General features: G+C 43.3%; 1 protein-coding gene across 2 annotated transcripts in view; it reads right to left on the bottom strand.

Annotated features, from left to right (window-relative positions):
* Window positions 1–2,366: 2,366 nt before the first annotated feature.
* PSME4 (proteasome activator subunit 4) overlaps window positions 2,367–25,279 on the bottom strand; it is a 222,208-nt gene continuing 199,295 nt past the window's right edge. For both annotated transcript variants that reach the window (XM_005307349.5, XM_005307350.5), the window contains 4 exons: window positions 14,061–14,223; window positions 12,964–13,097; window positions 4,662–4,800; window positions 2,367–4,070 (listed from right to left, as the gene is read on the bottom strand). In XM_005307349.5, coding sequence (XP_005307406.2) covers window positions 4,666–4,800; window positions 12,964–13,097; window positions 14,061–14,223 — 432 coding nt within the window. In that variant the 3' untranslated portion in view covers window positions 2,367–4,070; window positions 4,662–4,665. The remainder of the gene's footprint in view (window positions 4,071–4,661; window positions 4,801–12,963; window positions 13,098–14,060; window positions 14,224–25,279) is intronic.

Genomic DNA, 25,279 nt, shown 5'->3' with positions numbered 1-25,279 from the left:
GCTTAAGTGCAGAAGGGCCATGCCCCACAAACAAGTGAACTGCCTCCAGTATCTGAGAGAAGAGGCACAATCTAAATGTCTCAGACTGGGGGATATGTTGGGATTCAAAATATATTTTATGGCTGAAATTGGTGGAAGCTAGTTAGAAATATGTTGGTGATTATTATCTTTGGAATATCTGATTTATCATAGAATCATAGAATATCAGGGTTGGAAGGGACCTCAGGAGGTCATCTAGTCCAACCCCCTGCTCAAAGCAGGACCAATCTAGTTGGGGTTGGCCCTGCTTTGAGCAAGGAGTTGGACTAGATGACTTCCTGAGGTCTCTTCCAACCCTAATCTTCTTTATGTTGCTTGAGGGAAGCCACAAAAGAAAATTTTAGCAATGAACAAAGATGGTACCCCATGAAATGGTTCCATAATCTAATGTTTTGGCAAAACATATTGTAGTTAATCATTGGCTGCATGTGTGTGTGTTCTTTCTGTGTGCTGTCCCAGCTCTGCGCAGATAGCCGACACAGCAGACCTTGATCAACTTCCCACAAAGATCACAGACCTGTTTCAGTAGCGAAGGTGCCTGGCCAGGTTTATTGTCAACAAAGCACGGTCCTATAGACGCTATAGAACCACTAAGACATGTATGCCTATTACAATGGACCAGCTCAGTGAATGGCAGGACCTTCCATTCTCCCCTTGGCCAGCCAAAGACACCCCCTGAGATCTCTCTTTAAACACTGATACTACCAAGTTATGTATTGCCCCTCTGATATCATTAATTACCACCTTTTACCTTGTATATGTTGGTTTGATCAAAACATCTCTATCCCTCACACTGTTACCCTGACTTTATCTTTAAGAGGGGTCAGTCTATCCTTGTATCATCTTTGGGAAGTGTGTTTACACCATAACCTTGTATTAGGGTGTTCTGGTACTACCCTTCTGGAATGTATTTGCATGAGTGTCCTGTGCCTAGTACTTTTTAGGAATGTCTGTGTTTTTGCAATGCCAGCCCTGTTCTTGCCAGGTTCTGTGAACTTGCAAGCAGGCTTGTTTTGTAACAGGGTCTGACTTCTGCTCACAATCTGACTTTTGCTAACTGCTTTATACCAGCAAGGCTTGACCACTACTGTAGTTCAGGCCTCATGTTTTAGGCTCTCTTTGTACTACACACATGCCCCAAGCCTAGGACAGAACAAAATTAATCTGAGCCACGGAAGAAATAGTTAAAAGACAAATTTGTTTGCACAATCACAAGTACGTTTTTATCCCAGGGAATTTTCAAGTTGAGCAATTTACTACGGATTTGCAGAGCTCACCTATGATGGCCAGTGCTAGTTGTTTATTAGCCACAATACAGTTACTATTACCTTTGAAGCACAGGGTCATGTTCTCAGCTCCCTTTTTATCCCAGTTCCATAATCTGGCTAGAGTTTGCCATCTGAGAATGGGAATTCTCAACTGATGTAAAGCTGGTGGGTCTGGCTCCTAAGTCAATTGCCCTAAACCCAGCATAGGGGGCATAGCAGAGCTCGCTGCTTTCCTACATCAATTCTCAGCTGAGGTGTTGTCCTTTAAATAGCCTAGCTTATTACATGTGCTTTCTACAATCTTTAGTGCTTTCAAAGTTAATTTTTAAGCTACTGGAGAGATCTGAATTTCTTTGACTTTAGACAGCTGTCTGACTAGTGAATTCACTGTTGTGAAGGTAAAGCCTTTGGCCCTCGTCTCATCAGAATTCACAAGCTAAAGAGGGTCAGGCATCATTAGCACATCAATGCAAGGACAAAAGAAAACCTAAGGTCCTACTGGAGTAGGGACTGGTCATTCAACAAGTGGCATTCTTCCCTCTGCAGCAGTACCGATTGAATATCTCAAGTAAGGTATTAAGAGAAATTTGATGTTGAGATGCTAATTCCAGGAAATGTCATAAAACAGAGGTTGTGTCCACCTGTGGTTAAGTATTCCTAAAGAACTTTTCTCAATAGAATGGTGTTGATCTCAGTATCTTGACCAACTTCCATTTGTGTGATTACCTTGTGCTCACTTAAAATTATACCCACATTTCAAATGAATGCAGTATTATTCACTTGCTGTCTTTAACAGTGATGCTGTGTGATGTTAGAACAGATGCTATGTTCTATCCCTGAGGTAGTGCATTTCAGTGATGGGTAAAGAAACTATTGTTTATACACAAAATTTTAAAATGGCAACCTACAGGCTGCACTACATAAAAAACCTGAATTCACTTGACTTCCACAATGCATACAGATCTGATACAAAAACCCCATAGAAATTGGAGTAGACAATCCTAAATTAGACTCTGAAAGTAGTGAACTTCTGCTCAAGAAAGACAAAAAATGCAGATGTTACAAACAATCCATTTATTGGGTTTTAAACTAGGTACACAATTGAAATAATTTTGGCACTACGCTATACAGTGGTTACATCTGTGTGCTGACACTTAGTAAATACTGTACTAGGAACACTGCTGTGCTTTAAAATTGTATTGAGTCACTCAATCAGCAGGTAGATATTTCAAAATGTATTGTAGTGTTCCTGTAAGGAAGACTGTACAGGTTGTGTGAAAGATGAAACACATCAACTTGTGAACTATTTCATTGTAGGAGGTACCTTGCATTCTGTAATCTTATCACATCAAAACATGTGATGTTAGCATTTAGAGATGGCCACAAATGTTGAATTAAAATCCTCATCAGATGTAGTCATGAGATAAATGAAAACTAAAACAAAATACAATTTCTGCCTTTTAAACGAGGAACGATATTTTGCTAAAGAAAATAATTTAAAAAACACTAATGGCATTTGATTTGATACAAAAGCCAGAAGCACTACAGTATTAACATTGAAGAGTGAATTTTTACAAATTAATCTCACAATGATGTTATGTAAAAGGTTGCAAACTGTACAATGTCTTCCCAAAGCAATGCCTCTACAATTTATACAGTCTTTTACATCTATGTAACACATATTAAACATGTCGTTAAATAGCCAATAGATATCAGTCTCTGAACAAAGTTGCAGGCAAAAAAACAAAACCAAAACCAGAACTTTCACAATCTTAGCAGTCTTCCATTTCAGCAAGGTATGCTTCTTCAAATAGCGACTAATAGTCTTTTTAATGAGAATATTCTGTTAAAAAAATTCAGTGCTTTTACACACTGTACATACTCTTCAGTCTCTGAATTAAAACATTGCTTGATAGCAAAAAATTCATATCTATGGGCTCTATTCATCTGAAAAGATCCACAGCCTTCCACCCTTAGGAAGCTGCAGATGGTCATGGGTTTAAGTTGTGCACCTGGTCAGATTACCTGCTAAAACTTGGCCAGACCATGGAAATTGCCCCACTTTCCATAGTACTGATCTCAGCTGCAAAGGACAGAATGGATATTTCCATTTCCATAGAAGGTAAGATTTAAAAGGGTAGTCCAACTCTCAGCTGGATTAAATGGTACAGAGTTTGTCTCCTAATGGGTACCTGTATGCAAGCAGTGAAAAAAATCCTTTGAGAAAAATAGGTTCCTGGCCTCTTGTCATGGGAGTAGGTGGATTTGAGGTTCATAGGTACCAGTTCCTGCAGGTTGATCAGATAAAAAATGTCAACCAAAACTGGAGCACTTCCCTTAGAATGTTCAGACTTGCAGTCGTGTGTGCGCTGCAAATCCACTGATGTAAAAAATGACTAGGCACATGGAATAAGAAAGAAAAAGGAGGAGATGGGAAGAGATGGGTGGTGTAAGCCAGTGAGTAGAGAGTGAAGGTGGTAAGGTTGTATAATGCAGGCCCATGACATTATGCTTTGAAACAAGTAATGATCTGGCTCCGCAGATGCAGTAATGGAAGAATGCAGGGCTCCCATAGCTACTCCCTGTGGAGTTGTAATTCGTGATGAATAGAGCTCTGTTAGGACCTAATATTTGTATTTAAAAAATGGTTCTGATTAGGCATCACGATTTCCAAGACTAAAATTCCATACACAATAAATTAGTTTTGAGTTTCCTTTATTTTTGCAGAAATGTTTCTAGGTCCTCATTTTTTCCAAGAAGAACCTGAAATAGAAATAATTAAAAACAAGATTATATCTTCATCCATGTTCTCATGATACTACAGAAAATGATGATTAAAAAATTCCCTTGCAGGCTGGCACAGTGGTCCAGTCACATCACAACACATAGCATTCCCCTGCAAGAGATCAGGGTTCAAATTCAAGTCTGATTCCTTGTTCTGCAGATCAGCAAGGACCAGGAACACCGTGAATGTGGTATGCTCAGTCTCTAGGTACCTTGTGTCTCTCTAGTGATGCTCCTCTGACAGAAATGCAGAGGACAGTTTATGGGCTGAGAAAGTTTGGGAGCAAAGGGAGTGTTGATAAAACTTCTTTTCTTCTGAAGTCCTAGCCTTTTAGTTTACTTTATTCAAACAAAAATAAGGGAATACACAATAAAGATAAACAGCAGGTCACTAAAAGTGGAGTTTTCAACCAATAGAAGATACCCCACTGAGCACTGATAGTGACTTTGTTTGGAGGGAACGCTTTTCCCTGGATCTGGGACCTTTTCCTTCACTTTGACTGGATGGCTAGAGTGGATATCATAAAATGGCAATGTTTTCTAATTAAACCAAAATAAACACAGCCTTACCTATTTAAGCATAATAGCATGGTGATACTAAGAGGTCTGTAAGGACAAGCAGCTGGTCATCAGTGAACTGCTGTTTGTGCTCCTGCCAGTTGTCATGGTGTGTCCTCCGGAAATTGGACAGTGTTTTCTTTACTGTCATCTGTATAGCAGGCAACAAAAAATTAGATCTGTATTAATTTTTGATATATTTTTAAAACTGTTTCACATCTGTGGAAAGGGGATAACAAATATTCAGATGTAAGAGAGGGTTATTCACCTTGGGCAGGAACTGAGATTCTTTGAGATGTGAATCCCTGTGGGTGCTCCACTTTAGGGGATTGTGCGCCCTGCGCCTCTAGTCGGAGAATTTCGACAGAAATCTTAGCTGGGCCGCACATGCACTCTCCCCGTCTCGTGCCTGCAGCAGCAATTAACTAGTGCTGTGCAGCTCCCTAAGCCCCCCAGTTCCTTCTCTACCGCAGAGGAATTAATTGGAACTCCGAAGTAGAGGGGAGGAGGATGGGTAGTGGAACACTCACAAGGACAACCATCTTGAAGAACCTGTTACTGCACAAGGTGAGTAACCCTCTCTTTGAGTGGAATCCCTGTGGGTGCGCCACTTTAGGTGACTGTAGAGCAGTTCCCCTCAGGGGAAAAGAGGGAATTCGGAGCTAGGTCTGAATGGATAATAAGACGGTGTGTCCCAGCCGAGTGTCAGAGGCTGAGACCTGATCGAGGATGTAGTGTTGAATGAATGTGTAAGGAGATGTCCAAGTATCTGCACTGCATATGTCGGTAATAGGCACATTGTGCAGGAAGGCAACCGATGTGGCTACTTATCTTGTGGAGTGTGTTCTAACCTTGAGGGGGATTGTAGGTCATGTTGTCAGTAACACAGCTGAATGCAATCTGAAATCCATCTGGAAAGTCTCTGCTTAGAGATGGGTTTGCCTTTGGAGCAGTCTGAGGTGGAGAGGAACAATTTAGGCGTTTTCCTGAATGATTTGGTCTGTTCAAGATAAAAGGCTAGCGCCCTTCTAATGTCCAGGGTGTGGAAAATCGCTTCTTGCCTGTCCTTGTGAGGTTTAGGGAAGAACGTGGGAAGAAGATGGATAGGCTGATTGATTTGGAAGGAAGAAAAGACTTTAGGCAAAAATTTGGGGTGAGGTCAGAGTGACCTTGTTTTTGAAAAAAAAACAAACCAAAACATATAGGGTGGTCCAGCCATAAGAGCAGAAATTTCTCCCATGCGATGGTGACTATGAAGGCCACCTTCATGGAAAGATGTAGAAGAGAACATGTGGCCAAGGGTTTGAATAGGGTGATTGTGAGAGATCGAAGCACTAAAGTCAGATCCTACGGGGGCGTTGGGGCTCTGAGTTCTGGGTAGAGGCTGCACATTCCCTAGAGGAATCTTTTGGTAATTGGGTGAGCAAAGACTGAAACGCTGTCCACTTCGTCACGGAATGTTGTAATGGCTGCCAAATGCACCTGCAGTGAACTAACTAAAAGGCCAGATTTCTTCAGTACAGCATGTAGTCCATTACCACTGTTACGGGAGAGTGGCGTCGATTTGTTTGTTTAGGCACCACATGTGGAATCTCTTCCATTTATGTAGGTATGTAGCCCGTGTAGTGGGCCCCCTTCTGTTTAGCAGGATGTCTTTAACATCCTCAGAACAAGTTATCTGCTTGCCATGGAACTATTGAGGAGCCAGGATATGAGATGGGGCGACTCCAGGTTTGGATGCAGAGTCTGACCCGCGTCCTAAGAGAGGAGATTTGGAAGAAGTGGAAGGAGACATGGGGGCATGACAACATCTGTTTCAGGTGTGGGTACCAGGTTTGTCTGGGTCATACTGGTGCCATCAGGATGACTTTGGCTTGATCGATTCTGATCTTGTTCAGGATGCTGGACAGCAATGGGATGGGAGGAAAAGCATACAGGAGGGGTACATGCCACGGAATGAAAAGTGTGTCACCTGATCCCAGACCCACTTTGGATTGGACATTTGCGGTTTCGTTTTGTGGCGAATAGGTCTATCGCGGGGAACCCCCATAGTTGCAATGTGATCTGGATCACGCAGGTGTTGATTGCCCACTCGTGGTCATTCGAGAACCTTCGACTTAATGTGTTGGCTGTGATATTCTGAGACTCCGGCAAGTAGGTGGCTGATATGGTGACTGTGTTGTATGCACCATGTCTAGAGTTTTATGGCCTCCATAGATAGGGAGTGTGATCTTACTCCTCCCTGTTTATTTATGTGGAACATGCAGGCTACCTTGTCCATCATGATCTGTATGTTTTTGTCTTTGATCAGAGGCATGAAATGTTCACAGGTATTGCGAATTGCGTGTAATTCCAGTACATTGATGTGGAGTGTTAATTAGGAAGGAGACCATCTTCCCTGTACTGTGAGCTTGCCTAGTTGGGCACCCCACCCCAGTAGAGAGGCATCCGTTGTGATTATCAATTCGGGAGGAGGCTGAAGGAAAGAGACACCTGCGCAGATGTTGTGTGGGTGAGTCCAACATTATAGTGAGTCCTTGACCTTCATTGGCATACTCAGAAGTCTGTTCAAATTGTGTTTGTGTGGTGTGAATGCCATCTTGAGCCAACACTGCAAGAGCGCATGTGAATTCTGGCATGTTTCACCACGTATGTGGTCACTGTCATGTGATCTAGTAGCTGAAGACAGGTCCTGGCCAATATCCTTGGGCTGTGCACCAAGGTATTGATGAGGTTCATTAGAGTGGTGAATCTCTGAAGAGGTAATGATGCTGTTGCTTCTAGAGAATTTAGATGTGCGCCGATTAAATCCAGTTTCTGGACTGGCGTTAATGTGGAATTTTGGACGTTTATTTGTAGGCTGAGACTGGTGAAGAGTGACATTGTCTGGTGCGTGACTCTGATGGCTTCTGCCCAAGTGTGAGCCTTGATTAGACAGTCGTCTAACTAGGGGTAGATCATGACCCCGTGCTTGCGAAGGTGGGCTGCCATCACAGCAAGAACTTTGGAAAATACTCAGGGGGCCATGGACAGGCCAAAGGGTAGAATTGTATATTGGAAATGGCCCTGTCCTAGTACAAACCAAAGAAATTTCCTGCGCATACGGCGTATAGAAATGGGAAAATATGCATCTTTCAGGTTGAGGGCTGCAAACCAATCCCCTTGTTCCAGTGCTGGAATGATTGTAGCTAACATAACTATCCTACATAATGTTGTGTTCTGACGAATTTGTTTAGCTTCCTGAGATCGAGGATGGATCTCCATCCTCCAGACTTCTTTCGGGTTAAAAAATAATGAAAATAGAATCATAGAACTGGAAGAGACCTCGAGAGGTCTAGTCCAGTCCACGGCACTTGTGGCAGGACTAAGTATTATCTAGACCATTCCTGACAGGTAGAAGCCCTTCCCTCTGTGATGTACCAGAACTATCTACTGCACCCAGTTGTAGGAGATGCGCCTCTTCCTCTTCAGGTACCCCTCTCATGCGTCTTTCCTGAGATGGAGACAGGATGGGAGGGTGAGTAAGAGGGATGGAGAAGAACTGGAGGGCATAGCCAGGCTTGATGATTTCCAGTACCCATCTATCGGAAATGATGGTTCGCCGGTTTGGATAGAACGGTATTAGACGATTGGTAAAGGGATGGTTGGTGGGAGGTAGTGTTGGCAGCAAAAGTTGGGGGAAGGTCTGGTAAGCCCTTGACCAAGCCTTCAAATCTGCTGTTTAGAGGTTGATTGTTGAGATGTGGTGGGTTGGGAGGAGCTTAGTCTGTGTCTGGATGGTCTCTATCTACGCCTCTGGTTATTGTATTGTCTTGGCTGCTGTGTGTACGATGGTCCTTGCCGCCGTGTCAGTAGAGTCCAAAGAGGCTTGGAGGGCAATTCTAGCCAAGAGCGGAAATGAGCGATGTAAACTGCTCTCTTTTGTCCTCTGGTATGTAGTCAATAAAGTCAGAAAATTTGGAATAGTTTGTATGGTCATAATTCGCCATAAGTGCTTCATAATCAGCGATCCGGAAGTGCAGTGTTGCTGATGAATAGGCCTTGTGGCTGAGTAAGTCCAATCTTTTCCTCTCTTTATCATAAGGGGTGGTTCTAGAGTAATGCTGTTTGCCCCGTTTGTTGACTGCATCAATTACCAATGAATTTGTCTGAGGGCGTGTGAATAGAGATTCCATCCCTTTTGAAGGGATGTAATATTGTTTGTCCACTTTCTTACATGTGGGTGGGATGATAGTAGGGGTCTGCCAGATGTTTGTGGCAAGTTCCATGATTTCTGAGTTAATCTGAAGGGCAATGTTGGAGCAAACGACATGTGAAGTATATCCAAGCGCTTGTGACGCGACTCGGAGATCTCCTCTCGGGTTATCTGGAGTGTCTCTGCTATTCTTTTGAAGAGCTCCTGGAAATTCCTGAAATCATCTCCTGCAGTAGGCGTAAGGGGCATAATAGTCTCACCCAGTGACAATGAAGTGCAGGTGGCAGGAGCTGCCTCCTGAACTAAAACGTCTTCCCTTTCCTCAACGCTCTGTTTGGGAGGGGCAGCTGGTGGCACTGTAGACTGTGGTGAAGAGTGCCTATGTACCTCTGTGGTGCCACTTAGGGATCTGGGGTAAAATGGTCTATAAGCTGCCCATGGGTCCCAGAATGCCCACTGAAATGGGAAGGGCATAGGTGGGGGCTTCCAGGGGTAAGCAGACCACCCGTGAAATTCAGACTTTGGCAGAGGCTAAGGGCGTTCCTGATGTGCGTACTGAACACTGCCTTGCATAAGTGAAGAGTGTTGGGAGGAGAAAACTTCCCATCTTCTTCATCTTCATCCTCCTCGCTAGAGAAAGGAGAAGCGGCTGTAATTGGTAGAATGAGTGGTAGCAAAAGTACCGAAGAAGTATCGGTACTGAGGAGAGATGATTCTGGTACTGGGGCAATTGTCAGGTCCTTCGGAGCATGAAACTCTTGAGGCTGTGGTACCGATGAAGGTACCTGTGTGAAAGGTGGTACAGAGAATAGTGGGAGTACCAGGGGACCTTGTGGTACCAGTAGGAAAGGAGCCGACAGCAAGCATGCTGAGGATGGCGTGGCAATCTGCGGTGCAGTGTCTGTGCTATTGAACATAGGGCCAGCAGGTGGCGCTATTGCCTTTTGTACTGAAAAATTGCTTGGTACTGAGCGCTTTGTCTGTGCTGACGTTGCCAAGGTGGAGGAGGTGGTCTTCTGTCTGCCCTCCTTCTTAGAGCCTGCCTTCTTAGTGTCTGCAGCTCTCATGGTACTGGAAATCCCTGCCGACTCAAAGGTACTAAGCCGCGGCATGTTCGGTACCGATGTGGTGGATGGAGTTGGGGAACGTTTCCCTCTTTGATGCGGTCTTGGTAGGGGGGAGTGTTAGCTCTCCTCTTTCCACGTCCTTTAGGAGATAGGTCCCTTCCTTTCAGGATGGAGGAGGGGGGTCTGTCAGAAGCTGCCTGCGGTGACAGGGAGGCAGGAGAAGTTTGCGCGCCCGGGTCTGAGGCGGGACGGAGAGACTTCTCCATTAGGATTTCAGTTTAAGATCCCTCACTTTCCTTGTCCGGGTCTTAAGATTGTGGCAATGGGTGCATTTCTGGGGCACATAAGTTTCCCCCAGGCACCAGACACACTGCGAGTGTTCATCAGAAAGCGGAATTGCCTCGTGACAAGAGAGGCAGCGTTTAAAGCCAGGCGACCCTGGCATTCTGAGGAAAAATAGTGTCCCTTAAGAGGATGAAAGGAAATTAAAAAAAAAAAAATTTTAACGGGGAGAAAAAGAAATAAAGGGTTCTTAACCAACTAACCTAACTACACTAAGCTACTTGACTAATCTAATTCAACTACATCTGAGGTAAAAGCGAGAGAGCGCACTGCTGGAGCTCCAACTCGGACCAAGGGCGGCTGAGAAGGAACTGGTGGGTGAAAGGGCTGCACAGCACTAGTTAATTGCCACTGCAGGCGCGAGACGGCGAGAGTGCATCTGCGGCCCAGCCAGGTACTGCTATCAAAATTCTCTAACTAGAGGCGCGCACCATCACCTAAAGTGGAGCTCTCACAGGGACTCCACTCGAAGAAGAACAGGTAGTTCTATATTTTGATGACACTCCTAAACTAGCATTAGTATACGTTTAGACAATTGGGAAGTCTGGAATGGACCCCCAAAAATTCATCCAGTCCAGATCTGTAAGATTTTAGAATTTACAACTAGTTTTAAATTCTGGTATCTCTAGATCAATGTTGTCAAGGCTCTTACGATGTTGAAACAACCTTTGCTAGTTGTTTTTTGTTTTGTTTTGCAAACTTTGGAGCCCTATGATAAATTCTTATTAATCTTGATCAAAATGGTTTTCTTCCCTCCTCTCAGTTTTCAGTCTTGTTGATGCTACTGTAGGGGCTCAGGCTCTACTGGATTTTTCAGTACTGGACAGACAGATGGTAAAAGGCTTAAACAATAATTTTTGTTCAGTCAACTTGCAAAGTGGGTGGAGATCAAACTTTTAGGGTCACATTCCAGAGATATTGTCTATCTTTATTCCAGAGATATCGTTATTTTGCCTTTGAGGTGCACCAAATGAGATATATTAAATGATAATAGGATCGTCTCCTATTATTATTTAATAGATCTCATTTGGTGCACCTCAAAGGCAAAATAATTATATACACTCTCCAGATTTAATTTTTGTAATCCAGTAAAAGTCAGCCCTAGCAGAACTGGTTAGCTCTTTCCTGGAAATTCCCCTCCATAAAGTTTAAACACTATAGTTAATAACAGTAGTATAGCTGGAGTGCTAGCAACAGCTACAGTAACTCCTCGCTTAACATTGTAGTTATGTTCCTGAAAAATGCGACTTTAAGCAAATGATGTTAAGCAAATCCAATTTCCCCATAAGAATTAATGTAAATGGGGGGGGTTAGGTTCCAGGGAAATTGTTTTTACCAGACAAAAAACTATATATTATATAGATATACACACAATATAAGTTTTAAACAAACAATTTAATACTGTACACAGCAATGATGATTGTTAAGCTTGGTTGAGGTGGTGAAGTCAGAGGGTGGGATATTTTCCAGGGAATGCCTTGCTGCTAAATGATGAACTAGCACTCAGCTGAGCCCTCAGGGTTAACACATTGTTGTTAATGTAGCCTCTCATCAAGGCAGCACGAACATGAGGGAGGGGAGACAGCACAGCAGACAGAGACAGACACACACCTTGTGTGTGTGTGTGTGTGTGTGTGTGTGTGTGAGAGAGAGAGAGATGCACACTGCCCCTTTAAGTAAGCTGACCCACTCTTAAGTGCATTGTCTTTTTAAGTGGATCAGGAAGTTGAGACAGCAGCTGCTGCCCCAACCTCTCTCTGTCTCTTTCTGTCCGTGTCTCCCCCCCGCTCTATATGGAGAGAGGGTAAAGCAGGGTGCAGGAGCAGGGTGGAGGGGGACACCCTGACATTAGCCCCCCTTCCTCCCCTGCGCAGCAAGCAGGAGTCTCTGGGAGGAGCTCCAAGGCAGAGGGCAGGAGCAGCACATGGCAGTGGGGGGAGGGACAGCTGAACTGCCGATTGATAGCCTGCTGGGCGGCTGCAGCACAAGGAACTTAGGAGAGCGGGGAGCTGATGGGGGGCTGCCAGTCCACCCTGGTTACAAGCCCCCACCAGCTACCTGCAACGGGCTGCTCTTCCTGCAAGCAGTGGACAAAGCAGGTGGCTGCCAAACGACATTATACGGGAGCATTGCACAACTTTAAACGAGCATGTTCCCTAATTAATCAGCAATGTAACAACAAAACAACGTTAACTAGGACGACTTTAAGTGAGGAGTTACTGTACAGGCAAAGATGCTTAAGTATTTCCATTCAAAGCCCCTTTTTTGAGTTGCTCATAAAAGTTTCCAGTACTTTCATCTATCAGGCTGCAATTTTATAGGCCCTGGTGTCTACCCAATGATTTTGTTTGCCCCCCCCCCCCTTTTTTTGTGTGTTTAGTTTGTGTAAAAACTCTGTTGGTCATTTTTGAGTACAAGGAGAGTAAGGGAATTTCCCCATTATAAATAAAACTCTCTTAGCTTTCTACTTAATTTATTTTTGGCTCTAGTGTAGAAATGACTGAGGCAGAAATAGAAATATGGCAAGGAATTGGCATGCCTTTGAGTTAAAGCAGGTTTGGATTTAGCAAAGTTATGAACTTTTGAAGAAAAAATGTCACATTGTGACACACATATTCCTTCACAGTCTTTCTTCAGGAAGCTAATGTAAGGATGACAGACATGTTTTAGATTAAACAGAAAAAAATAAATAGAATCAGACTATTTTTACCTCAATAGGCTGAGGATCATTAAGGTGGGCACTGAGGTCCATCAGAAGCTGGGGCATCCAAGTTGGTACATCATAAGGGCTTGACAAAATACATGCACTAAGTCCAAGCACACCAGCATGGCGCTTAACCAAGTCTGCAATGAAAAGACCGTAATATACATGTGGCAGGATACAAATCTCTCAAAGTATGTTTCCATAACACAGCCAGACTTGAAACTTCACTTTCAGTAATTCCAGCTATTTTTAACTTATGAAAAGTACTAAAATAAATACACATTAAACGTAAATTGTCATGAGCAGTAAAGTGCAACTAACATCCATACTAGGGGAATTCTTAATTTCCACCTCTTCTATCCATTACAGGCTCTTGTGAAGAATCAAAAAGGAGAGGTTATTTACCAGTTCAAGGGCTGCCTCTGCATATCTACACTCAGTGGACTAAAAAATGCCTACATCAGTTTTCTGTAACTTTCTGGTAAACTGTTCCTATTGGGGCTCATGTAAATACAGTCTAATGCCACTGAAAGTTCTAGGGAGGGCAAGCTCTAACTTAGTTCCTTTCTCCGGTGCCTCACAGGTGAAGGTGGATGAGGAGTGTGACTGCTAAGACAACCCTCAAAGAACTACACTCACTGGTAAAATAACCACTTCCTCTTTGACGAGTCTCTGAATACATGTACTTTCATGGAGACTGGTAAGCAGTACACCCTAGGTATAAGAATAAACCACAAAAACCTATTAATCTAGCCATATAACCCTGCTCTGTAGTAGTATATTGTTATTTAACATTTGTACTGTATCAGCACCCAAAATACCTAATTGGGATTGGGACCCCATTGTGTTAGGAGCAATACAAACATACAGGAAAAAAGTCAAATGCATAAACAAAAATATTTTGTCATGATGGTTTATAAACATTTAAGTATTATAAATATTTGCATACACATCAGATCTGTTTCTTTATGTATATTGCTTGAAGATTCCTCCTTAACTGCAGGGCCTATTCTAGCCATCTGAGTTGTCTAAGGATGATGTAAATAAAGTAACTGAACCAGTTTTTTAATTTACAGTTTGCTTCTCTGAGGCAGTGTCTTTACCTGCAGATGGAATGGTATCCACCACTGTGCCAAGGTCTCGCTTTCTCTTTTTTGGTAGTCTTGTCTTGCAGAGCTGTTCAAAGTGAGCCTGCACAGGGCTATCCATAGTGAGGAAGTTGCACTGTAGCAGACCACTCAGTGTGGTAGCAGCCATTTCTCTCACCTAGGAGCAGAAACATCAGCTACATCAATTACTACAGCAAACATTCATGGCTGACTTTTATTACTGCCCTTTGGACTTATCAGTTAGATTACATTGCCATACCATGCTTGAGAAAGGTCTTTCAAGTTTTTATCACCTCATCTTAGTAGACCATTAAATACAATTAGTATATTAAAATGTCACATATAAAGCAATAAACAATATTCATTTACAATTTTAAAACTGTCTTTACACAGGTAGACAAAATTAGTGATCCACGACTGCAGCAAACAAAATTTCAGTGTCAAATTTGTGTTGTAAGCTAAAACAGCAACTGATTTTGAATTTTGAAAAATAGTCATGTGTGATAAATATATAATCCAGAACAATTTATAATAATGCTACTGTGATTTTATAGAAAATATATAAATAGTACAACTATTATAGAGATACCTGCTTTCTCCATTAATGAAATCGGTACACTAAGGTCAATTTACACAGGGGAAAGTATACCTTTATGCAAAGTGTTTCATTTCTTTCCTTGATACATATGAAACCTTTATAATCCCAGCATAGGATGAACATCTTGGCGGTATGCAAGTTTAAGAATTTTTATATTCATGATATCCATTATCCTAGTTGAATCTTGGGAAATTTACCAGGCCCCCCTGTATTAAGACTGAATTACCACAATACTCTTCATAATGCTGTAACTCTTGCTGATATTTATAAGCAATGTTGGGTTATTAGGCAATAATATCATGGCAGTAGTGTGCAGTCACTGACTCAGTTCTGTAGCCTTCCAGTATTCATTTTACTGCCTTGAGCCTTGGTCAATCCATCAGTAAACTGGCTTGTAAAAATAGATACGATAGAGACATGCACCGCTCTTTTGTAACTAAGTTACCAAAAGTACAAGCCAAATCAATGTCAACTAATTTTCCACAAATTCACAATGCTACAATCTTTTTTATAATTTCACCGGGTTTAATTATATTTGAAGACAATTAAATTACTGTTTGCTTACAAAAACAGCTACGCCTACTCAGTGTTACTACATCACTCCTAACAGGCTATTAAAATCAGTGAAATACACACACAAAATTAATAAATTGTAGAAACATAGGTTCTGCCTTGTCATCTCAAATTTGGTCCTGTCGTAATAGGCCCATTGCTATTAAAAACCAAGGTGTATGGGCTGACCATAAGAACATTTTAACATTTAAAAATCTGAAAGCCCAATTAGCTTATTAAAATGTTGGCAGCAGTTGCCTCATTTACTGATAAGTACATACTGTTACACTTACACTAAACAGAACGCACATCTATCTAGAGTACAAACACCTACCAACGCTCTGAATCCAATGTAGCAGATTATAATAAATTATATCCTTGAACATAATGTTCTGAACCTCCACAAAGCAATAAAGTATAGCAGCAAGTGCTGTAATAATTAAACATAGTAAGTTAACAATAGGCTCTTGAGACTTCCTTCTATTTACATTTCCACAGCATATTATTCAAATGTGATCCTTGTTATTAGTAGTGTAAAGTATGAAGTGAAATAGTCTGCCAGTACTGTTTATCAGCAATTTATGAGCCTCTTAAGTACTAAGCTATTAAATGAAACATGAAGTGCTAATGCAAGTCCCAGAATAGGTGGAAGCCTGGCTGTAAAGTGAGCAGGCTCACTAGTTAACTAATCATTTACATCACTGTTCACTGTATTAGAATCCATTTTCAATATTGTCAAATCAATCTTACTAATGGTAATATTTTGCTGCAAGAAACACCTAGAAACAAAGTCCTTAAAAATTACATTAATAAGGTATAATTTTATACATATATACTGCAATACCCATTAACATCTCACATAGTTAAGGATTTATAAGCCACCAGGCCTATATGATGATCTAAAAGCTACAGAGTAGAAACATATTCAGTGGAATACTTTCCCATGCATCAGGATTTTCTAACTACACTTTTTTGTAGACGAGTCAAACTGTAGCAATTGGCTTTCTTGTTCTAAAAGTAAGTAATAAGTGTTTAATGACATACTGAAAATTAGAACAAAAAATTCAGACCACAATGAAAAGTTTTAGTGAAGTACTCTCAATGCTCTATTTGCTGTAAGAAGCTAGGACACTCAAGTTTCTTAAAAGGGAAATTGTAACAAAAAGATTTTAAGCCATACATTTCACTATATACTTTTACAGTATATAAAGTACAAAAAAAGAAGCAAAGTATGAAGCTGCCATTTTGACAGTTTCCTAAAGCAGATCAGGACTGAGAAAATTTAAGTCCCATTAAAAACACTATAAATTAGATTCAATGTTGTCTTAGAGTAAATTATGTACTTTTTGTGTGTTTTGGTTCATTTAACAGCTGTTTTAACACTGACTCCATGAACAACTAACGAAACGTCTTAACCCTTTAAGGGACCATTTACCCAGACCAGATGTTTCAATTTCACAGATTTTAATACCAGAATGGATAAGTTATAAACAAACTAGGCAGCTGCCTAGGGCAGCATATTCTGCCTAGGGAAACCAGGGCCAACCTGATTGGCACTGCAACACCGCATGTCAGGTTACAATGCCATTAACTCAAATTTGGCCTAGCTGTCCCTCCGTCACGATGGAGGTGCAGCTGGGCTCACTGCACGCCCCCCTACCCCAGTTGAGAACTTCTGTTCTGAGACTAGGAGGGGGATGGCAGACTGAACTTTTGTCTAGGCCGGCAGACTGTCTTGAGCAGTCTTTAAAAATGGACCATGATACTGATCTAGTTTGATCTCCTACATAACACAGGCAGTAGAACTCCAAACGCTAATTCACATATCAAGCCTAATTACCTGTGGTTGAACTAAAATCAGTTGAAAATTACAATCAAGGACTTCAAGGGATAGATAACCTACCACATCCCTTGATAAAAAGAACAGGAGTACTTGTGGCACCTTAGAGACTAACAAATTTATTAGAGCATAAGCTTTCGTGGGCTATAGCCTACTTCTTCAGATGCATACGAAAGCTTATGCTCTAATAAATGTTAGTCTCTAAGGTGCCACAAGTACTCCTGTTCTTTTTGCGGATAGACTAACACGGCTGCTACTCTGAATCCCTTGATAAGATGTTCCAATGGTTCATTGCCCTCACTGAAAAATCTGTGCTGAACTTCCAGGTTTTTTTTTAAGCTAACTTCAGCTTTCTAGTCAATAGATTATTTTTTTAAATACCTTTGTCTGCTAGATTAAAGAATCCAGATATTTTCTCCTTGTGGGTACTTTGAAACCATGATCAAGTCATGTTTAAGCTTCTCTTCAATAAACTATAGACTGAAGTCCTTTAGCTTCTCATTGTAAGATGTATTTTCCAGACCTCAGATAATTCTTGTAGCTCTTCCCTGAATCCTTTTCAACTTTTCCCAACATCCTTTTTAAGTGTGGACACCAGAAGTGGATATAGTATTTCAGTAGTGGTCTCATCAACGCTACAGGCAATATCACCTCCCTACTTTTACTCTATATTTCTCCAAGGATCCTTCCAAGGATCCTGAGCCATGGTATTACACTAGAGTTTATGCTCCTTGGTCATCTACCATGATACCTAAAAAGAATATGGTGGATGAGGTAATATCTTTTATTCGACCAACTTCTGTTGGTGGAAGGGACAAGCTTTCAAGTTTCACAGAGAGACCATCTCGGTCCTTGTCTGCACTACAGAGTTTTGTCGATGCAAGTTAAGCCAACAATCAAAATGGGAATTATTAAATTGCTTGTGCATGTTTACACTATGCTCCTTCTGTCAGCAGAGTGCATCCACACTTGGTACTGCAGCATCGACAAGGAGAGCAGTGCACGGTCCTACTTGACACCTTCTGCAGCTAGGAGTTGTGGGACAGCGGAGTGGATCGTCCCATGATGCAGTTCTTTCTGTCCCAGCATTCACGGGCTTCCGACTGCATTTTGCAGCATTTTTCAATGGCCTGTTTACTGTGCACCCGCCATCTTTGTGTGAAAGGATGATCCCGCGCCACTCTCTACTGTTGTGGTCACTGTTATGAATACACTGCAGATAGTCATGCAGTATATCATAAGCACCCAATCTGAACAGGAATCAGAGTTGCCTGACCTGCTGTGTGTCATGGAAAGAACCACCACCAGATTACTTCTGGCATTCATGGAGCAGCTGAACACAGTGGACTGTGGAATGCGCCTTTGGCAGACTAAAAAGTACACTCATGCTGACTTTATGCCAGGTTATACCAAAACGAGGAAAACATTCCCATGGTCATAGCAGCGTGCTGATGGTCCATAATATTTGTGAGGCTAAGGGTGAAAAGTTTCCCCCGGAATGGAGCAGACAGATACCAGCGCTATTAGAGGGGCACAACTGGGGGCTATTTGAATCAGGGAGGTTTTGAGGCGATATTTTGATAATGAGTCCTAGTTATGTAAGTCTTTCTATACAGCATTCTGCCATGCTTTGTTAACTTGCTGACTTGCATGAAAATTGTGATAATTCCTGACTGGGATTTGTAGTCAGCAAATGATCACCACTATGTATCATTAACAACAGCAACCACCACATGTAGGAGACAAATAAAGATTGGTTATCTTTCAGAGAGTTTGTTTTTATTAAATACCAATTAACAACACACATGAAAGGCTTGGTGGGAAGGCAGATAACAATGAAGGGCAGTATAGACTTTCGTAGCTGTGTGCAAGTCCAGCTATCATTTTGGAAGCTGACCGATGGGGGTGGCGTGAATGGGGTACTGAGATGTTCCGGGAAGTTGCAAGGGAGGAGTTTGGGGAGGGCATGGAAAGCAGTTCTGTATCAGCTGAGGTGGGAGGGAAGCATGCATGTGTTCTGCCTGGAGAGTGATTAGGGACTTCAACATCTGTTTGCTCCTCCATCGCTTTTATCATCCGCTCCTGGTCCTTTACAATGCACTCCTCACTCTTCTTTCTGTCCTGCCTTTCCATTTTAAATTTTTCCTTCAGGGTCTCTCTCCACTCCCTGCGTTCTCTTTTTATGGCTTCTGAGGATTGAAGCACCCCTTGGATCATGTCCTCTCTGCTCCGCCTTGGTCACTTCCTTATCTGGCAGAGGCGCTCTGCCGATTTGTGAATATCACATCTGTGTATTGTTTCTTGTGCTTCTACAGAAGTATGATTGTTAGTTCACACACAGCAAAGAATCATTATTGTAAAATACCTCTCTTAACATATCAATCACTTTCTCACTGTCCCTGGGTGGAGAAGAGGTCCTGGCTCACCATGGTACTAGACAACCCGGTCAACTGTCCCATCTTGTCATCCAACTCGACCCCCTTGTCCACCACTTTGTCCTTAGGGTTGAGTCTGCTGTCCGCTGTCTCCAGTCCCCCCCGCCCCCCCACAGTATCCCCAGGTCTCTTGGCAATGAAGGTGGGGTCGCTGCTGAGGTGACACCCAGCTCCTTATAGAAGTGGCAGGCCTTCGGTGCAGCACCAGAGCGATGGTTTGCCTCCCTTGCCTTCTGGTACACCTGCCTCAGCTACTTTATCTTCACACAGCACCGATGCGTGTCCCGTTCGTAGCTCTTATCCAACAAGCCACGAGAAATCTGCCCATAGGTATCAAAGTTCCTATGACTGGAGCGGAGCTGGGACTGCACAGCCTCCTCTCGCCACAGTGCCAGCAAATCCAGCAATTCAGGTGTGCTCCAAGCGGGAGAGCATTTGCTTCATGGAGCTGTCCACACTAAGCAAACAGGAAGTGGAATTTAAAAATTCCCTGGCCTTTAAAGGGGGAGGGGCGGATGCCTATGTACCTGGGTGTAGGGCAGCAGAGTTTGAACTGCTAATGAGAGTGGTCAGGTTAGGCATTGTGGGATATCTTCTGGAGGTCATTTACAGCGACATAAACAAGTGGGGTATCTACACTGGCACTTTGTTGATGTAACTTTGTCACAAAAAGTTCTACGCCTCTTGTCAAGGTGGTTTTATTTTTTGGGCAAAACAAGAGAGTTTTGTCAGCAGAAGTAGCACTGTAGTGTGCATACCTCCACTGCTTTGACGACAAAACCTGACTTTTGTCAACAGAACTGTGTAGTATAGACAAAGCCTAGGACATGGGTTTTATGGCCCATTACAACAACTTGTAACACACCCTGCTGCCTATGTACCCGCCATTGTCCTGCACTGCAGAGGTGTTAATTGCCCATTTCATTTCAAGTGGTCATCTACAAAGTGCTTATGCTAAGTCTGTCCCACCTTGCATTTAGCTTGGACATGCTAGATTCCTTTTCCAGACCTGAGGAAGAGCTCTATGAAGCCTGAAAGTTTGTCCCTTCAAGCAACAGAAGTTGGTCCAAAAAAAGATATTACCTCATCCACCATGTCTCTCTCATGTGCTGGGACCAACACAGCTACAACAAAACTGCAAACATGAGGGCTGAGCTGAGAACTGTGGAAGTGATTCCTGAGGAACCCATCAATAATACTAGAAATTTAAAAAGTCCATTAAGAGAGAGGCAAAAGAAGTGGCGGGGAAAACCAAAAATTTTAGCATTTTTACTTAAAATAACCTGAAAATTCACTTCAGAACTAAGAACTTGTCTGTCACGTTTCAGCCCAGAACAGAGAGACAAGGTATACAGACTATTAGAAATGAGGTTCTATACTGAAATCACCTTCTCATTAAACATAACACGATGAAAGCAATGCTATGGTAATTACTGAAACATACGGGAACTTGCCAATTCTTATAATGAAAAAGCAAGATTACTGCTACAGTAAAGTAAGGTTTCCATGGTAACAACATGATTGCAAGAGATTATTACACAAAATAGCTTTTGCTGATTTCTACCTCGCAGTTCAAGGACATATGTTTTATCTAATTATTTGCAAATCTATTTAACTATTAAAAGTGAACAGCAATTTTTGTAAATTATGTAAACGTGGGATAATGTGATGAATGCTTTGATTAGTAAGGATAACAAGTTATATAGGCTCACAGCTCTTGTTTTACTGTAATACTATAACATGTAGTGACATCGAAGAGACCTGCTGGAGAATGGAGCCAGTGCACTGGGAGCAGAGGGTTAAAGTGCTGTTCTTTAAATACAAGGTGCAATCTCACACAATTTGAAATATTAATTCTATATTTATGTTTTAAAAATTACTTGCAATTCACCTTTCACAGCTTAGATTTTCATAATAGTGAGACTTTTGACCCCCATTTTAAACAGATTTTACACAAGAGCATCCTCTTGCCCTTCCAGGAAGAGAAACATGTTACATGAAAATGAACTTTTAGTTAGGCATTATGGATAAGTTGTCCTTTGCAAATAAGAGACAGAACGAAGTGGTATTTGGGGACCAGAGGTGAAAGGGCTCAGTTCTGGCTGAAACATTAACATTTCTCACTATGATTCTGCACTGTAAATTATATATTACACATCACCCATGTGATTTCATAGAACGCTTTTTAATATAACCAATACATTATTTAAAAAGTTTTACTGAGAAGAAGAATTTCACAAATTAGAAGCCCTGCTGATAAACATTTGTGGTTCCCATGAACACTCTTTGTAATGCACCTCACATTCATGCCCACTAGTGCTCTCAAGAGCACACATACATGAAAATCACCATTTGAGTTTGACTTTCTTTGATTTGTGCATCCTGAGCATTAGTAGTTTCCTAGAAGCCAAATTTCTCAACATTTCTAATATACAGAATACTGCTTTGATGGTCAGAATACTGATGGCCTATCTGTTCTCCAATGAGATGCTATGTTTTCTCAAATCAACATCTGGCTTTTAAGCTGGATGCATTTAAGTTACTTAGGAACTTGAAAAAAAACGGTTACTAACTTTCTGTATCTGTTGTTCAAGATGTGTTGCTCATGTCCATTCCAATGTAGGTGTCTACTTGCTCCAAACACCGCTGCCGGAAAGTTTTCCCCTCAGTGATATCGGGTGGGTTGGCTCTGGTGCCCCCTGGAGTCACACCTCATAGCGGTGGTATATAGGGTACCACCGACCTGCTGCCCCCTCAGTTCCTTCTTGCCAGCTAACTCCAACGAAAGGGTGGGGGGGGGGGGGAGGGGAGGTTTGGAATGGACATTGAGCAACACATCTCGAAGAACAGTAGTTACAGAAGGCTAATAACCATTTTTTCTAGAGTGCTTGCTCATGTCCATTCCAATGTAGGTGACTCCCAAGCAGCTGCAGTGGAACGTTTGGAGTTCATCGGCACACTGACTGTAACACTGCTTGGCCGAAACCCACATTGTCTTTAGCTTGCAGGGTGATGGCATAGTGGGATGCAAAAGTGTGGACTGACGATTATGTCGCTGCCCTACAAATGTCCTGAATCAGAACTTGGGCCACGAACGCAGCCGATGATGCTTGAGGCTCTTGTAGAAAGGACTGTCAGTGGAGGAGCTGGGACCTTTGCTAGGTTGTAGCATGTGTGGATACAGGAAGTGATCTACCATGAGATTCTGTGTGCTGAGACTGGCCGGCCTTTCACTCTGCAATGGCTATAAAGAGCTGAGTGGATTTCCAAAAGGGTTTAGTCCTTTCTATGTAAAACGCTAGTGCATGCCTAACATCCAGCGCATGGAGTGTCTGTTCCTCCCTGTTAGCATGTGGCTTCTTAGAACGAATAGGATAGGAAGATATCCTGGTTACTACGGAATTGTTAGACCACCTTTGGCAGGAAGGCCGCATGGGGCCGCAGATGCATCTTGTCCTTGAAAAAGACTGTGTATGGTGGTTTTGAAGTAAGGGCTTGGATCTCTGAGACCCTTCTGGCTGAAGTAATGGTGGCCAGGGAGGACACCTTCCAGAACAGATAGAGCAGAGAGCACATTGCCAGCAGTTCAAATGTAGTAGAGCTCCTGACCCCCTTAGCTCCAGTGGAACCTCTTCCACTGCTCCCTCCCTTAGAAGCGACTGCACCTTATGGGCCAGAAGTAGCTTGTGAGAAGGTCCTTGAAGAGGGACGGGAAGGGAGAGTGGGAAGGAGGTGAACAATTGACTTGAAGGGTATATCCCAGTTCTATCGTGCGTAGCACCCAGAGATTTGAGGTAATGCGGGCTCACGCCTGATAGAAGCACGCCTGTAATCCTAACCGGTCCACAAATATAGGAGAAATCAGATCCACATATTGTCCTGGTACATCCCATCAAAAGTCCTGCTTAGACCCTGCAGATTGTCTCGGGAGGGCGCAGGGGAGGAGGGCGCGGGAGGAGGAAGAGGGAGGCAGGCACCGGGACAGACTAGGACTGCGACAGAGGACTTCTCTTATAGCCTCTACTCCATCTCCTGCTATAGTCTTGTCTCTGCTGTGGTTGGTAGAAGGGGGCTGTCGATTGGGACTTAGAGTGCTTCCTGGCAGGAGCCGATATATGCAACCCCAGGGATTTCAGGGTGGCTCTGGAGTCTTTCAGACTATGCAACTTGAAGTCCGTTTGCTCAGAAAAGAGCAACTTGCCTTCAAACGGAAGGTCCTGCACAGTCTGCTGCACCTCACAGGGCAACCCCAAGGACTGAAGCCATGAGCTTCTTCTCATGATCACAGCTGAAGCCATGGATTGGGCTGAAGAGTCTGCCACATCCAAAGCTGCCTGAAGGTGACTTCCTTGCCACCGATTTCCCCTCTAAATCTAGGGCTGAGAACTCGCCTCATGACTCCTGAGGCATAAACTCCTTGAATTTCGCTATTGCACTCCAGGAGTTGAAATCATATTGGCTCAGGAGGGTTTGCTGAGCTGGAGGCCGCCAGCTGAAGTACACCTTCCTGCCAAAAAGGTCTCGTTTTTTGGCATCTTTGGCCTTGGGAGTCGGCCCTTGCTGCTCACGCTCATTTACCACCGAAACAACCAACAAGCCCGGTGGGGCATGTGTGTACAGAAATTTGTACCCTTTGGGAGGGACAAAGTACTTTCTCTCTGTCCTCTTTGCAGTAGGTTGGAGGAATGCAGGAATCTGCCATAAGGCCTTGATGGGGTCCAAAATGGTATCGTTCCAAGGCAGAGCCACCCGCGATGACCCTGAAGCTGCTAAGATGTCTACCAGGGCATGGAAAGAGTCAGAGATCTGCTCCACCGGGCTACGCTCCGGGCTACGCTCCTGAGGAGCTCCTAGTATACCCTGTAGTGGTCCTGGGAAGGCGCCATACTTGTCCCCGCCACCAACTCATTGGGGGAGGAGGAGGAGGATGCCTGTATCGGTAGGGGCCTTGTTCCTTGCCCTCTGCAGTGGCTGGGTCCTGTGGTGCTGGGTTTTGCAGTTTGGTACCAGGCTTGGCACCAATGCTTGGTCCTTGCTGCAAGGTAGGTGGTGCGGGAGCTCTTTACTCTGATACAACAGAGTAGGACCTCTGGGACTGTGGACCCTGGACTGGCTGAAAAGTCCAGAGATTGCAGAATGGCCACTATAGTGGCATCTACCACTGCACTGGTGGCCAGGATGTTGGCGGGATACTCTGACTCATCTCAGCCATTGGGTATTGCCGATTGGAGTGGTGTCTGCTCCTGCGGGAGAACGATGCCGGGAGGGAGGTGACTGATGCTGTGACATCATGGCTAGCTTGCCCTTTGATGGCACCTGGGGTCTCGGTGTTGCAGCGGCCTTCGTCTCTGGTGCTGCTAGTGTTAGCTCCCAAATGGTGGGAGATTGTGGTACTGGGACTGACATTAACTCCCTCACTGTCTCAAAAGCCTCCGGTGTGGATGGTAGCACCAGGGCTGTCGAACTCCGATGACTCACTCTTGGCGGAGAGTCCAAAGGTGCTGGATTCAATGGTGCCCTTCCCGGGCTGGAGTCAACAGTACCTCACGCACCGCTGGTGTCTCCGAATGGCCGGGCATGAGTCGCACTCTGTCAGCATCAATATGCCCTGCAGACCTTGAGGTTGGGGAATGCTCCCAGGCCAGTTTCTCTCTGATTCTTACTCGGCATTGGTGATGGAGAGCAGTGTCGAGAGTTCTGTGCCAGAGTTGTCTTCCTTGGCACTGGAGAGGAGTGTCAATGCTAGGAGTCTCAGCCCATAGTGGAATAGCACTGTATCTCCCTTAGA

The sequence above is a fragment of the Chrysemys picta genome, chromosome 3 (assembly GCF_011386835.1).
Source record: "Chrysemys picta bellii isolate R12L10 chromosome 3, ASM1138683v2, whole genome shotgun sequence".
NCBI classification, from domain to species: domain Eukaryota; kingdom Metazoa; phylum Chordata; order Testudines; family Emydidae; genus Chrysemys; species Chrysemys picta.
Note: the sequence above shows the minus strand (reverse complement) of the source record. Positions and strands in the feature narration are given on the sequence as shown.